Genomic DNA, 16681 nt, shown 5'->3' with positions numbered 1-16681 from the left:
TTACATGTGATGAGGCCACACAGAGGGCCAGAGATTATTACAGACACCTGTGATAGTCTGAAGTACCCAAAGGGGCCACTGGATGTCTTGTGATAGATTACGTAAAATCCTTGAAAGATGCCAAAATTCAGGTAGTTTAATGGTAAACTTTTGAAAGTTTCCAGTAATATATCCTCCCTTTGCAACAATAGCCACATCAGCCACTCAACTGAGGCTGCACTGCCAGGTTCTGCTTTTTTTACCCACAGAACAACACCGTTTGAATCGCTCTGAGCCTAGAACTCTGCTGTATTCAGACAGTCAGGACCGAGTTAATAACAGAGAACATTGTTGTACTCTGCCCCCACTCACCCCTGTGGTTCGCTACTCAACGCAGCTTCACCCTTCAATTCGCCTGCTGAGAGAAGTGTGTGTGTGTATAGTGGAGTGTGGCAGCACTCTGCTGTGATTGTCTCAGTCTGGCGCCAGGTGCGTACTCCAGACTGCAAGCTCCCAGCATGCCCCTCTCATGCACCCCCACCTCCCCCGAACTCACATCGGGTGCTGGTACATCTATTTTTTAATGAGCCCAAAGTTTGGGTTCTCGCTCTGTCACTCCAAAAAACCTTGTAGGACAGCTAAGATAAGCAGCCAGCCATTGTGGCTTTATTAACCTCTCTTGGGTAGGGAGCAGTATTTTGAAGTTTTGATGACAAACGTGCGTAAAGTAAACTGCCTGTTACTCAGGTCCAGAAGCTAGGATATGTATATGCCTGGTAGTATTGGATATAAAACACTCTAAAGTTTCCAAAACTGTTAAAATAATGTATGTGAGTATAACAGAACTGATATGACAGGTGAAAACCTGAGTAAAATCCATCCATAAAGTGGGATATTTTTGATGTGGGTACTTTTCTATTGAATGCCTATACAATATGTATAGTTCCAGTTCCTATGGTTTCCACTAGATGTCAACAGTCTTTAGACATTGTTTCAGGCTTGTATTCTGAAAAATGAGGAAGAATCCGAACATTCATTCAGTGGACTCTAAATGAACCAGAGCTGCTTTGAGCGCGTGACCGATTGCGCACCATTCGTTGTTTTTCTTTTCTATTGAAGACGCTATTGTCCGGTTGAAATATTGTCAATTATTTGGACAATAGACTTGAGGATTAATTATAAACATCTTTTGACGAACTTTACAGGTACTATTAGGATGTTTTCGTCTGCATGTCGTGACTACCTTTGAGCCAGTGGATTACTGAACAAACGCGCCAACAAGTTTTTGGGATATAAAGAGGGACTTTATCGAACAAAACAAACATTTATTGTGTAACATGGACTCTTGTGACTGCTAACATATGAAGATCATCAAAGGTAAGTGATTAATTTTATCGCCTTTTCTGACTTCTGTAATTCTTTTACCTGGTTGTAAAATGTTTGTATGCTTTTGTAAGCGGGGCACTGTCCTCAGATAATCGCATGGTATGCTTTCGTCGTAAAGCCCTTTTGAAATCTGACAAAGTGGCTCGATTAACAAGAAGGGAAACTTTAATCCGATGTATAATCAGTGTATTGAATTTGGCGCTCTGCAATTTCACCGGATGTTGGCCAGGCGGGACGCTACCATCCGTAAGAATGCCCAATTCCAAACCAGACCCTAACCCAAGAATGTAAGCACTTTGTGTAGTTTCTGAAAGGACTCCTTGGATAGCTATGAAATTCCTGCTGCAGCCAAGGACATTATCACAGTGATTTTAAATAATATTGATTCCTCCCACCTACTAAGTTATTTAAACGCTGCCCTGTGTTTTCTGTCCTCTAGAATATCTTCAACAACCACATGTTGGATGTTAACGTCCGATGGCTTGCCGTGCTCTACTTCAAAAACGGCATCGACAGGTACTGGAGGAGAGTCGCGCCAAAGTAAGTCTTCTCTTTTTTACCTCCCTCTTCTTCTTCTCTTGCTTCTTTCCGTTCTTCTCGCCATTCTTTTCACTTTCCTTATGGTCCTGTCTCGTCTTCTCTGTCATCTCGCCATTTTAAGATAAAACAAATATTTCCTCACACCTGTTACACCTCTCCCATCATCACGTTTCAGTAGTAATGGCAAGTTCTGCCAATCGATTGGGCTCAGCTGTGTGTGTTTTGTGAGCTCACATTGCTATTCATTGGCGCCATTCTCTTAAGTCCATCTAGTGTAGGCCATACTGATAGTATTGTACAGACACAACCTATGGGATGGTAATTCTCCATTGACACCTATGGGATTGCTGACCAGCTTAATGTTTCAAGTTCACCTACAGGTCCACAGAACAAAGACTGTTTTTAACCACCTCACCTCAAAGACAATCAGTTCTGCTTCTGCAATCTCCAGCCATTCTTTTGTTTTTTTAGTGTTCTCCTTCCAAAGTCCCCCCCTCTTTTCTTTTGTAGGTGTGGGTAATTCATTATCATTTGTCGAACAAAGCCGTTGCCACCTATGCTTGCTGTGGAAGGTGCAATGAACTCCTGGCCATTGCTTTGCGCTTAATGCACCCAGTGCCTACAGAAGTTGCCCAATTTACTGGGGGAAACTATCTGCGGGCTTGTCGCACAAACTTCTACCGGGGTTAGGATCTCTGCTACTTTGTATGGGATGTGGCAACTCTTCCCTTCTTCACATTACACTTCACTTAATCCCCTCTCTTCTGTTTCTCTTCCACAAGGATGAGACTCAATCAAGCCCTCCCTCTTCCTTTCCCTCTTCCCCTCTCTCTCCTGCTTCAATTCCTATTCTCTCATCCACCGCTGCCACCTTCCCTTCCTCACTCTTCTTAACATTCTTACCTCTCCATGATTCCCCTTCTCTCCCGCTTCCTCTAACAATAGAACCGCTGGGCCTCGAGGGACCTCCTTCAATCTAATGAGCAGTCATTCTGACTGCAATATTCTATACGTGTAATTAATACATTTCATATATGCTATTGAAAATATTATAAATTGGTGTTTTATGAAGGCCATGGGTAAAATTAGAATACAGTTTTTATATCAAATAACACAATAGCTATAGTTTTACTGTAGGCTATATGTAAAAACCAAAAAACACATTGTGTGGACTGATATAGGGTACATACCGTTTTTTGAGATTATAATTAGAACAGATCAATACAATAGACTGGCTCGCCCTGTTCTTCATTCGCAATTGGTGATTACATAATTATGCATAGTTCGCTTCCCCTCAATCAACTCACCCATTCTCTCCATCATACCTTCATTTATTTAATCTATTATGTGTGAAATTAGTTTCAGTTTTGAGTTAATTATCAAGGTGATCATCAGCTGGGTACTGCACTTTCAAATGTGGGGAGAAGTAGGGGCAACGGGGAAAAACCATTCAAAAAATGACATGCCCTCCTAAAACTGGTTAAAACTCCAGTTATGTTTGTGATATTTAAGATTCTAACAACGACAGTGTTATATGGACTTATTTAGGAATAGTCAAGAACGGAGGGGGGCATGACTTTAAAAATGTTTAATTTATGAGCAGTCAAAATGACTGCTTTAGCAGTTCTAGTGTTAGCCCGGGACAGTGTATACAATAGCTTCATACAGGGACAGAGCTATCCCTCACTGCTGCACTCTGTCATCTTCATGTCGTATCAGCCCTCTATATTAAAGCATGCGCTGTGGCGCTAGCTCTCTCCCTGGGGAAATTGGATTCAAAGCAGAAGGCGTCTCTCACAGGATATCAGCTGGGTGCTGTGTCAGGCAGTTGATAATGCCATGGCTTTCCTCTCCCTCTCAAATGGAAGGGTGTGGAAATGTAATAATACTAGGGTCATTCTCGCTGACCGCCTCACTAAAGAAGCAGATGGTGATATTTGACAGGAATTGCACACGGTCAATGTACCTCCCCCTCCTTTCCTCTGGCATATTGAGGCCTCAAACAATTCCATCAGAGTGGAGAGCGTTTCTGATAACACATTTGAAGCAGTCAACTAATTCAAAATGGATATTGAGTATTGAAAAGATGTTTGCGTTGATGTTTGGCATTATTTTGTAACCTAGTTCTGTGTGTGTGTGTCCATCCAGTGCTCTGTCAGAAGATGAGAAGACGTCGCTGCGAGCTGGCCTGATCACCAACTTCAACGAGCCCGTCAACCAGGTCAGTCATTTTTTTGCGCGAGCTGTCAACCAATGACTCGTCCCTTTCGGAGCATCATTTCATCGACAACCATCACTAAGTAGAACACTCCCAAACAGCTTTCCAGTATGTCCATTTGGCTCTGTCTTGAGAAGTGGCCATACTTCAACAGGGACCCCTACCTAGGGATACCTCTCTACTAGTAGCAGTGGCTGTCTGTGTTTAAATGAAGAGCATTTCAGCCATTCTAGCCCCTTGTGTCTCACCTGTCTCTTCCTCTCTCTGTCACCCCTCTGGAAAGGAGGTTGACTCGGTCAGCAATCTGCCTCGATCCAATGATGTGTGTGTGGTCTAGAGTTAATCTCCCCCTAAGGCTGCATATAGTGTAACCTTATGACACATCACCACCAAATGCCTCAGTGTGCTGCATGCATGCACAAGCAAAAATCCAAAATGAAGAGAACACTCAGCTTGCCATAATGCATCTTGATCAATGTCCCTGTTCTCCCTCTGCTATGACTGTAATGCAGATAAGTGAATTTTGCCCGATCACACAAATTACCTTCACATACAAATATGATTCAGATTTATTGCCATCTGTGCAGTCAGTGCAGTGACACTTCTTACAGAAGCTTATTGGCCCATCTTCAGTCCCGAGCAAGATATCAAATGTTATTTCTCACATGCTTCGTAAACAACAGATGAAATGCTTCCTTACGGGCCCTTCCCAACAACGCAGAGAGAAAGGAAATGGAGAAATAATAGGAAAGTAATAACACGTAATAATGAATACGATAACTTGGCTATATACAGTGCCTTCGGAAAGTATTCAGACCCCTTGACCTTTTTCACATTTTGTTACGTTACGGCCTAATTCTAAAATGGATTAAATAAATAATAAATCCTCAGCAATCTAAACACAATACCCCATAATGATTGAAAATAGTTATATTTTTCCCCCAAATGTAAATAAAAAACATACCTTATTTTACATAAACATTCAGACCCTTTGCTATTAATACAAATTGAGCTCAGGTGAATCCTGTTTCCATTGATCATCCTTGAGATGTTTCTACAACTTGATTGGAGTCCACCTGTGGTAAATTCAGTTGATTGGACATGATTTGGAAATGCACACTCCTGTCTATATAAGGCCCAAAAGTTTACAGGGGAAGTTTGAGCAAAAAAAAGTCATGAGGTCAAAGTCATGAGGTCAAAGTAATTGTCCGTCGAGCTCAGAATAGGATTATGTTGTGGCACAGATCTGGGGAAGGGTGCTGTCTGTAGCATTGAAGGTCCCCAAGAACACAGTGGCCTCCATCATTCTTAAATGGAATAAGTTTGGAACCACCAAGACTCTTCCTAGAGCTGGCCATACAGCCAAACTGAGCAATCGGGGGAGAAGCGCCTTGGTCGTGGAGGTGACCAAGAACATGATCCTCACTCTAATAGAGCTCCAGAGTTCCTCTGTGGAGATGGTTGTCCTTCTGGAAGATTCTCACATCTCTGCAGCACTCCACTAAATCAGACCTTTACGGTAGAGTGGCCAGACGGAAGCCACTCCTTAGTAAAAGGCACATGACAGCCTGCTTGGAGTTTGCCAAAAGGCACCTAAAGGACTCTGACCATGAGAAACAAGATTCTCTGGTCTGATAAAACCAAGATCGAACTCTTTGTCCTGAATGGCAAGTGTCACATCTGGCGTAAACCTGGCACCATCCCAACGGAGAGGCATGGTATGGTGGTGGCAGCCTCATGCTATGGGGATGTTTTTCAGTGGCAGGGACTGGGAGACTAGTCAGGATTGAGCAAAGTACAGAGAGATCCTTGATGAAAATCTGCTCCACAGCGCCCAGGACTTCCGACTGGGGTGAAGTTCACCTTCCAACAGGACAATCACTCAAATCACAAAGCCAAGACAACGCAGGAGTGGCTTTGGGACAAGTCTCTGAATGTCGTTGAGAGGCCCAGCCAGATCCCGGACTTGAACTAACATTTCCGGGGAGACCTGAAAATAGCTGTGCAGCTACGCTCCCTATCCAACCTGACAGAGCTTGACAGGATCTGCAGAGAGGAATGAGAGAAACTCCCCAAATACAGGTGTGCCAAGATTGTAGCGTCATACTCAAGAAGACTCAGCCGTAATCGCTGCCAAAGGTGCTTCAACAAAGTACTGAGTAAAGGGTCTGAATAGTTATGTAAATGTCATATTTATTTTTGTTTTTGCTTTGTCATTATGGGCTATTGTGTGTAGATTGATAAAGAAAAATATGTGTGTACATTTTAGAATAACGTTATGTGGAAAAGTCAAGGAGTCTGAATACTGTGCACGGTGTACCAGTACCGAGTCGATGTGCAGGGGTACGAGGTAGTTGAGGTAAAAAGTGCAAAAAGGGTAAATGCAGATAGCTACCCTGACTATTTGGTTGACTATTTAGCAGTCTTATGGCTTGGGGGTAGAAGCTGTTCAGGGTCCTGTTGGTTCCAGACTTGGTGTATCGGTACCGCTTCCCATGCGGTAGCTGAGAGAACAGTGAATGACTTAGTTGGTGTCTTTACATATTTTTAGAGCCTTCCTCTGACACCGCCTGGTATAGAGGTTCTGAATGGCAGGGAGCTTGGCCCCAGTGATGTACTGGGCTGTACACACTTCTCTCTGTATCACCTTGCGGTCAGATTCCAAGGAAACTTTTTTTTTAATACTCTGTTTATTCAGTTTTACACACCAGACAACACAAAACAATATAAATAATATACTCAACTTGAAAAAATACAAATAAAAAAGATTAGCTATAAAGATACCGTACTTTAGACAAGTTAAACACACCGAGCAGTAGGCTACAAAGGTTAAAGGGCATCTGTAGTACAGGGACAAAGCGGACACCTCACCTTTGTTCTTGTAAACAGACAAGGGATAGGCGTGGAGAAATGCAACCACTCACACTCAGATAGTCATGGCCACAAACCAACCATCCACTGAACCAAAAATAAAGTTTAAAATACTTTATTAAAAAAAGTTTTTTTTGTAAGCATAAACAAAATAGAAAACAGGGCAAAACAAGCTCACATTTTAGTGTTTTACAGGGCAAGATGAACAAGGCATCCAGAAGTCACATTAATCATATTCATTCCCAGAAACCTGACAGTTTGTGACGGCCCCAAAACACATGATACGGTGTGGCTGGTTCCGTTTTACATCGGACACAGGATCAAAATCAGAGAATGTTTTTTCCTGAACTAGTGGATCCGGTGAACCACCTTGAATTGAATGAGGCTAGTGGTAAAAGAGGAGTCTTTAAAGGCACAAAAGAAGGGTTCTGTAAGTCATTAATGATTTGCATATACATGAGAATTTGCGCCCCTAGGAAGCTAGTTTAGCTCAAAGATGCTCTCTCTAGCTGTATTCGCAGGCCTAGGGGGAAATTCAGGTGTGTTAGCTCTGACAAAATTCCTAGTCTGGAGATAGGGGGAAAAGTGGGATTGGGGGAGGTTGAACTTTTCCTGTAGCTGAGCAAAAGAGGCAAATGTATCATCAAATAATAATTGGGCGAGTGAGGAGAGGCCTAGTGAGTGGCAGATGCGAAAAGCTCCATTATTTAAAGATGGGGGGGATACAAATGTTCAGATTGTTTGGGCCTGATAGAGAAAAGCCTCAGAGGCTAAAGGCTAAACGGAACTGATTCCAAATTTTAAGAGACTGCTTTACTATTGGGTTGACACACCTTTTGCCTAGGGACACTGGGAGAGACTAGCACAACACACAAGAAAGTGCTCCAGACCTCATCTGGACCCAGAGTGGTCTAGGGCCAGTAGGATCAGTCTACAGTCAGCACAAAAGGGCTCTGAAATTTGCAGCCCAATAGTATGCCTGAACATTTGGGCGAGCTAAACCACCCAATGCATTAGGTTTCTGTAAATGTTTTCTACCAATCCGTGGTACCTTGCCATTCCAAATAAAATACATGAATGTTTGATCCAGTGAATTTAAAAAAGATTTTGAAATAAAAAAGGTCAAACATTGAAATAAATATAAAAGTTTGGGCAACACATTCATTTTAATGACATTAATCATTCCAATAAGGGAAAGAGGTAGCAAATTCCAAAAAGTTAAAGATGGTTTCAAACTGTCTGCTAGAGCAACAAGGTTTTCCTTAAACAAATTTTTACATTTCCTTGTTACTTTAACTCCCAAGTAGGTGAATTGATCCCAGACAATCCTAAACTGAAAGCTTGTAAAAGAGCACTTTATAGCAGCCTTATTTACAGGAAAAAGCTCACTCTTGCCTAGAGTCAGCTTGTACCCTGAGATTGATCCAAACTTTTTAACCTCTTCAGTCGACCCTCTACTTTTTTGAACATTCTGTTAAAAATCGCGCAACATTTCAGCGCCCTGCTACTCATGCCAGGAATATAGTATATGCATTTGCTTAGTCTGTGTGGATAGAAAACACTCAGACGTTTAAAAAACTGGTTAAATCACTGCTGTGGCTTTACCAGAACGGCATTTACATCGAAAAGCACAGGAAAAACTGATCACTGAAAATGGGGAAAATATATCCATGCGCTACTTGAACCCATTGATAAACGTGAACCACAATTAATTGCCTGAGGTTGCAGTACCTACAGCTTCCACAGGGTGTCTAGAGTCTTGTCATTTCCCTTCGAGTTTTTTCTTGGTCAAACACATGCAGGACACCGTATCTAATCCGGTCTAGGACCGGATATTTTCGTTGAGTTTCTAGCCGGACATTTTTCCAGACGGACAGCTAATGATCTTTACATCGCCTCCTGATGAATTTTATCGCTTATTAACGTTTACTAATACCTAAAGTTGCATTACAAACGTATTTGAAGTGTTTTGTGAAAGTTTATCGTCGACTTTTTGAATTTTAAAAAATGACGTTACGTTTTGAAACGATGTTTTTTTCGTTTATCACACAGTCTACATATAACGATATCTAGGCTTTATATGGACCGATTTAATCGAAATAAAGACCCAAATAGTGTTTATGGGACATCTAGGAGTGCCAACAAAGAAGATGGTGAAAGGTAATGAATGTTTTCTATTTTATTGTGCGGTTTGTGTAACGCCGAAATGCTAATTATTTTGTTTACGTCCCCTGTGGGTCTTTTGGGATGTTACATGCTATCAGATAATAGCTTCTCATGCTTTCGCCGAAAAGCATTTTAAAAATCTGACTTGTTGCCTGGATTCACAACGAGTGTAGCTTTAATTCGATACCCTGCATGTGTATTTTAATGAACTTTTGAGTTTTAACTAATACTATTAGCATTTAGTGTAGCGCATTTGCATTTCCAGAGCTCTAGTTGGGACGCAAGCGTCCCGAGTAGAAGCAACAGGTTAAGAACAGACAAGACACATGGCAATGAGGTATCAGGGTTGGAGATAAAAATGAAGTTGTCAGCATATAGAGACTTTCTGCTCTAAGCCCGTCTTGATTATACCTTGAACGGCATCATTAGAGCGCGACGGTGGGGGGCTCGATTACCAAAGCAAACAACAAGGGGGAGAGTGGACAACCCTGTCTGGATCCACAGTGCAAGGGAAAATAGTCAGAGGACAAGCTGATAGCCCGTATCGAAGCCATAGGAGAAAAATAAAGAATCTTTATCTATGCAATGAATTTGGAGCCAAAGTCAAATCTATAAAGGGCAGATGTTAGGTAGTCCCACTCAACGCGGTCAAAAGCTTTTTCCTCATCGAGTGAGACCACCACCTCCGGGTCCCCCGACACTGGGAATTACAGTATATTGAAATGCCTATTTCTCACAAAGCCAGTCTGGTCAGAGTGTATTACTTTGTGCATGGCTAAGATTTTGTATTCACAATTTAAAAGCGAGACTGGGCGATAGGATCCACATTTCAGGGGGTCTTTGTTTTTAATTTAATAGTAATGAAATTGAAGCCTGATGAGACTAGGCGGTAGCTTTGATGTATTAAGGCACTCTGCAAATACTCTGTAAAATTAGTCTGGAAATCCGTACGGACCCGGTGATTTACCATTTTTCATTGTGGACACTGCTGTTTATGTAATTTTTACAGGGACAGTGCACGTTAATCAACGTTGCAATCTCCTCAGGTGTAAATTCTTCTAAACAGTCGTGGGAGTCTGTATCAATTGAAGGCTTATTCAAACCATTAAAGAATGAATCAATTAGCAAATGGTTTTGAGGAGATTCAGAGGTGTATAGCGCAGAGTAAAATTGTTTGAATGGATCATTAATCTCTTTATGTATAACTGGTGGCACCAGACAGGGTCCTTATTTGTGGGATTAAACGTGAGGCCTCAGATTTACGGATTTGATGTGCAAGAAGTTTACTGGCCTTGTCGCCTTGTTCATACACTCTGTATACATACACTCTCACAAGAGTAATTGTTCAGCTTGCCTGGTCGAAAGCTCTTCAAATTCAGATTGGAGTAGTTGGCGCTCTTTATGTAGATTAGAGGAAGGTTCTGTAGCATACTTCTCATCCAATGTAGCTATGGCTTCGCTCAGGTCTCGAAGCCGCTGAGAGCGAGCTTTGTTTTTGTTGGCCGTAATAACAAATACTTTGGCCATGTAGGTATGCTTTGAGAGACTCCATATGGTAGAGCAGGACATACAGTTGAAGTCGTAAGTTTGCATACACCTTAGCCAAATACATTTAAACTCAGTTATTCACAATTCCTGACAATTGATCCTAGTAACAATTCCCTGTCTTAGGTCAGTTAGGATCATCACTTAATTTTAAGAATGTGAAATGTCAGAAAAATAGTAGAGTGATTTTATTTCAGCTTTTATTTCTTTCATCACATTCCCAGTGGGTCAGAAGTTTACATACTCTCAATTAGTATTTGGTAGCATTGCCTTTAAATTGTTTGTATAACTTGGGTCAAACGTTTTGGGTAGCGTTTTGGGTAGCCTTCCACAAGCTTCCCACAATAAGTTGGGTGAATTTTGGCCTGTTCCTCCTGACAGAGTTGGTGTAACTGAGTCAAGTTTGTAGGCCTCCTTGCTCGCACACGCTTTTTCAGTTCTGCCCACAAATGTTGTTTAGGACTGAGGTCAGGGCTTTGTGATGGCCACTCCCAATACCTTGACTTCGTTGTCCGTAAGCCATTTAGCCACGACTTTGGAAGTATGCTTGGCGTCATTGTCCATTTGGAAGACCTATTAGTGACTAAGCATTAACTTCCTGACTGATGTCTTGAGATGTTGCTTCAATATATCCACATCATTTTCTTTCCTCATGAAGCCATCTATTTTGTGAAGTGCAACAGCCCCTCCTGCAGCAAAGCACCCCCACAACATGATGCTGCCACCCCTGTGCTTCACGGTTGGGATGGTGTTCTTCAGCTTGCAAGCCTCCCCCTTTTTCCTCCAAACATAACGGTGGTCATTATGGCCAAACAGTTCTATTTTTGTTTCATGAGACCAGAGGACATTTCTCCAGAAAGTAACATCTTTGTCCCCATGTGCAGATGCAAACTGTAGTCTGTCTTTTTTATGGTGGTTTTGGAGCAGTGGCTTCTTCCTTGCTGAGCGGCCTTTCAGGTTATGTCGACATAGGACTCGTTTTACTGTGGCTATAGATACTTTTGTACCTATTTCCTCCAGCATGTTCACAAGGTCCTTTGCTGTTGTTCAGGGATTGATTTGCACTTTTCGCACCAAAGTACGTTCATCTCTAGGAGACAGAACGCGTCTCCTTCCTGAGCGGTATGACGGCTGCGTGGTCCCATACTTGTGTACTATTGTTTGTACAGATGAACGTGGTACCTTCAGGCATTTGGAAATTGCCTCCAAGAATGAACCAGACTTGTGGAGGTCTAAAAAAAAATTGTATGAGGTCTTTGCTGATTTCTTTTCATTTTCCCATGATGTCAAGCAAAGAGGAACTTAGTTTGAAGGTAGGCCTTGAAATATATCCACAGGTAAACCTCCAAATGACTCAAATGATGTCAATTAGCCTATCAGAAGCTTTTAAAACCATGAAACCATGACATTTTCCAAGCTGTTTAAAGGCACAGTCAACTTAGTGTATGTAAACTTCTGACACAGAGAAATAATTGTGTATGTCGACTTCAACTGTACCTGGCATTTAATTACTTTCTAGGAATAAGGTGATTTCAGCAGAAATGAAATTGACAAACTCCTTAGCTGAGAGTAAAAGGGGGTTAAAACGCCATTGATAAAACAGGAGGTCGCTGGGGAAAATCTAGTTCAAGCATTCATGGTGAATGGTCAGAAGTAAAAATACTCACATAAGTACACCTCCGAAGGCAGAAGTTTTTTGTCCAAAAATAAGTAATCAGTGTGGGAGTATGTTTTATGAACATGAGAAAAAAAGGAATATTGTCTATCTGTAGGGTGTAGGAAACACCAGGCCTCAAACATAGCATATTTCTGAAGAAATGATTGAATAAGTAGGGCACATTTAGATTGGCCTGTAGTTCTTTGTGAGGACTTGTCAAGAACTGGGCACATTGTACAGTTGACCCCGCCCCCCCCTAAAATCAACAAATGGGAATCAAAATTGGGTTTAGCAGAAAAAAGGAAGAAATTAAACTTGTCATCCCAATTGGGAGCATAATGACGAGCCAAAACAAGAGGGGTAGAAAACAGTTTACCGGTTACTATGACGTATCGTCCCTAAGGACGATAATGGCAGCATCTCTTGATTTACTATGGAAGTTAGAGTGGAACACTTGTCCAACCCAGTCCCTACGCATCCTAAAGTGCTCACCAGTCCTCAAGTGAGTCTCTTGTAGAAATGCAACATTTGCGTTCAAACCCTTTAAGTGTGTCCGCACCCTCTTACGCTTCACAGGGTTGTTAGCCCCTTTGATGTTCCAAGAAATGTACCTGATTGTATTATTTCGGCCACCCTGAGCACCCCCGTTATACAACCCTGTGATTAGAGCATAGAGTGGAAAAGCAATGAATACCCAAAACCCCCAGAATAACTTGTCTAAAAAAACAACTAAAAAGATAATGATAACATTAGAACTGATTCAATTCAACCTCCTTCCTCTCCCCCGATCCCAAACAATTCCTCCCCAAACGAGGTACAAGCCTAAATAGAACATGTTCTTGGCCCAGTATGTCTGTGAGAGTGCGGTGTTAAAACCAAACCCACAGTCCTGCTCTTTAACCTGTTGCTTCTACTCGGGACGCTTGCGTCCCAACTAGAGCTCTGGAAATGCAAATGCGCTACGCTAAATGCTAATAGTATTAGTTAAAACTCAAAAGTTCATTAAAATACACATGCAGGGTATCGAATTAAAGCTACACTCGTTGTGAATCCAGGCAACAAGTCAGATTTTTAAAATGCTTTTCGGCGAAAGCATGAGAAGCTATTATCTGATAGCATGTAACATCCCAAAAGACCCACAGGGGACGTAAACAAAATAATTAGCATTTCGGCGTTACACAAACCGCACAATAAAATAGAAAACATTCATTACCTTTCACCATCTTCTTTGTTGGCACTCCTAGATGTCCCATAAACACTATTTGGGTCTTTATTTCGATTAAATCGGTCCATATAAAGCCTAGATATCGTTATATGTAGACTGTGTGATAAACGAAAAAAACATCGTTTCAAAACGTAACGTCATTTTTTAAAATTCAAAAAGTCGACGATAAACTTTCACAAAACACTTGAAATACGTTTGTAATGCAACTTTAGGTATTAGTAAACGTTAATAAGCGATAAAATTCATCAGGAGGCGATGTAAAGATCATTAGCTGTCCGTCTGGAAAAATGTCCGGCTAGAAACTCAACGAAAATATCCGGTCCTAGACCGGATTAGATACGGTGTCCTGTATGTGTTTGACCAAGAAAAAACTCGAAGGGAAATGACAAGACTCTAGACACCCTGTGGAAGCTGTAGGTACTGCAACCTCAGTCAATTAATTGTGGTTCACGTTTATCAATGGGTTCAAGTAGCGCATGGATATATTTTCCCCATTTTCAGTGATCAGTTTTTCCTGTGCTTTTCGATGTAAATGCCGTTCTGGTAAAGCCACAGCAGTGATTTAACCAGTTTTTTAAACGTCTGAGTGTTTTCTATCCACACAGACTAAGCAAATGCATATACTATATTCCTGGCATGAGTAGCAGGGCGCTGAAATGTTGCGCGATTTTTAACAGAATGTTCAAAAAAGTAGAGGGTCGACTGAAGAGGTTTTGTGTTTGTGGATCAAGCAGCAAAAAGAGAAAAAAAGAGTGCACAATCGTAATTACAAAAGTACCACTTGTAGATAATATAATTATATTCCCAGTCTTATAACAGGCATTGAGAGAGAAAATAAATAAAATGTATCACGGCTCTCAACCAAAAACCTGATTTGATGTAGGCAAATCGTAGTAAGACTATTCAAAAATAATAATTGTCTGGTTGGACAATAAGACAACTTACAGCCAAGACCCAAAAATGTGTGTGCAACGGTGAAAGTTTGCTGGGCATAAATGACATTCAAAACCTTTAAAATTGAAGCGAAGACCCCCAAAAACGTGTAGCCTCAGAACATTTTCTGTTTACTGGGTCGGTATAAACAGATGCAGTGAAGCAATAACCAAAAATATTTTGAGTCGCTGAGGCACTGTGTAAACAAACCAAATAGGTGAATGAGACAGCCTGGAAACAAAAGAGTTAAGTAAAACCTTAATACATTGAAAATAATATGACTGAATGCTTGTAAGGCAAGCACACTAGATGATATCAAATGAGCTTGAGTGGGCTCGCCAACTCCCCAACTGTACAAGAATAGTACGTTTTCACTAAACATAGTTGTACCACAGGTGGGCTACTTACTTACTATCCACAGTTTGCAAGCAACAGTTGCTGATCTATGGGCAAATTCAAGACTTCTTGATGTGACGTTGAATGTGAGCCATACCCTCATCCGGAGAATCAAATGTGTAGTCTTTACGATCATGAGAAAGCCATAGACGGGCCGTGAATCTCAGTCCATACTTCACACCTGGATGGTCCTGTAGTAGTCGTTTGGCCTGCCCGTTAGTCCCTCCAACCACTCTGACGTCGATGCAAATGCAATTGAAAATCACATCAAACACATATCAAAACATTAGCATGCTTTTAAAACTCCGTTAGGCTAAATTTTTTCACCTCACTGTGATGATCAATTTGGAGAAATAGTTCAACAGCTGTTTGAAACTGAGTGGAAAACATAGTAATTGTGGATGTTCTTTGAAAGCCAACCGCAATGAAATGGACAGCGCTTTCTAAGGTGATGATTAATTCAAAGCGTTTAACCTCTGGGATATGTGGGACGCTAGCGTCTGGGATATAGCGTCCCACCTGGCCAAAAGCCAGGGAAAATGCAGAGCGCCAAATTCAAATCAATTACTATAAAAATCAAACGTTCATTAAATTACACACGCAAGATAGCAAATTAAAGCTACACTTGTGAATCCAGCCAACACGTCAGGTTTCAAAAAGGTTTTTCGGCGAAAGCAAACGATGCTATTATCTGAGGATAGCACCTCCGTAAACAAAAGAGAGAAAGCATATTTCAACTCTGCAGGCGCGACACAAAACGCAGAAATAAAAAATATAATTCATGCCTTACCTTTGACGAGCTGCTTTCGTTGGCACTCCAATATGTCCCATAAACATCACAAATGGTCCTTTTGTTCGATTAATTCCGTCGATATATATCCAAAATGTCCATTTATTTGGCGCGTTTGATCCAGAAAAACACCGGTTCCAACTTGAGCAACGTGACTACAAAATATATCAAAAGTTACCTGTAAACTTTGCCAAAACATTTCAAACTACTTTTGTAATACAATTTTAGGTATTTTTTAACTTAAAAAAAATAGATAAAATTGAAGACTGGATGATCTGTGTTCAATACAGGAAGAAAACAAACTGAAGCATGCTTTCTGGTCACGCGCCTCTATCTAACAGTACACTTCAAGTGACCCTCGTTCAAGATGGCCATACTTCTTCATTACACAAAGGAATAACCTCAACCAATTTCTAAAGACTGTTGACATCCAGTGGAAGCGATAGGAACTGCAAGAAGGTCCCTTAGAAATCTGGATTCCCAATGAAAAGGCCATTGAAAAGAGAGTGACCCCCAAAAAATAAATAAATCTGAATGGTTTGTCCTCGGGGTTTCGCCTGCTAAATAAGTTCTGTTATACTCACATACATGATTCAAACAGTTTTAGAAACTTCAGTTTTCTATCCAAATATACTAATATGCATATCTTACCTTCTGTGGATGAGTAGCAGGCAGTTGAATTTGGGCATGCATTTCATCCGGACGTGAAAATACTGCCCCCTGTCACCAAGAAGTTAAGACAATGCATGTAGAACCTACCAGCTCTGTCTCACGCCAGAAGTAGATGTTTATCCATGTTTCTCAAATGTCAAATTCCCACAATGACAAAGCAAAAACGGGTTTTTAGAAATGTTTGGATTTTTAAATTATTATTTTTTTAAATCGCATTTACATAAGTATTCATACCCTTTACTCAGTACTTTGTTGAAGCAGCTTTGGCAGCAATTTACAGCCTCGAGTCTTCTTGGGTATGAC

At 41.1% G+C, this 16681-nt stretch overlaps 1 protein-coding gene across 2 annotated transcripts in view; it reads left to right on the top strand.

Moving 5' to 3' along the window:
• ipo11 (importin 11) overlaps positions 1–16681 on the top strand; it is a 275946-nt gene that overhangs the window by 17295 nt on the left and 241970 nt on the right. For both annotated transcript variants that reach the window (XM_029638398.2, XM_029638396.2), the window contains exons 3-4: positions 1805–1905; positions 4054–4126. In XM_029638398.2, coding sequence (XP_029494258.2) covers positions 1805–1905; positions 4054–4126 — 174 coding nt within the window. The remainder of the gene's footprint in view (positions 1–1804; positions 1906–4053; positions 4127–16681) is intronic.

The sequence above is a fragment of the Oncorhynchus nerka genome, linkage group LG27, assembly GCF_034236695.1.
Source record: "Oncorhynchus nerka isolate Pitt River linkage group LG27, Oner_Uvic_2.0, whole genome shotgun sequence".
Taxonomy (NCBI): domain Eukaryota; kingdom Metazoa; phylum Chordata; class Actinopteri; order Salmoniformes; family Salmonidae; genus Oncorhynchus; species Oncorhynchus nerka.
The sequence above is the reverse complement of the archived record's forward strand: the minus strand, read 5'-3'. Positions and strand labels throughout refer to the sequence as shown.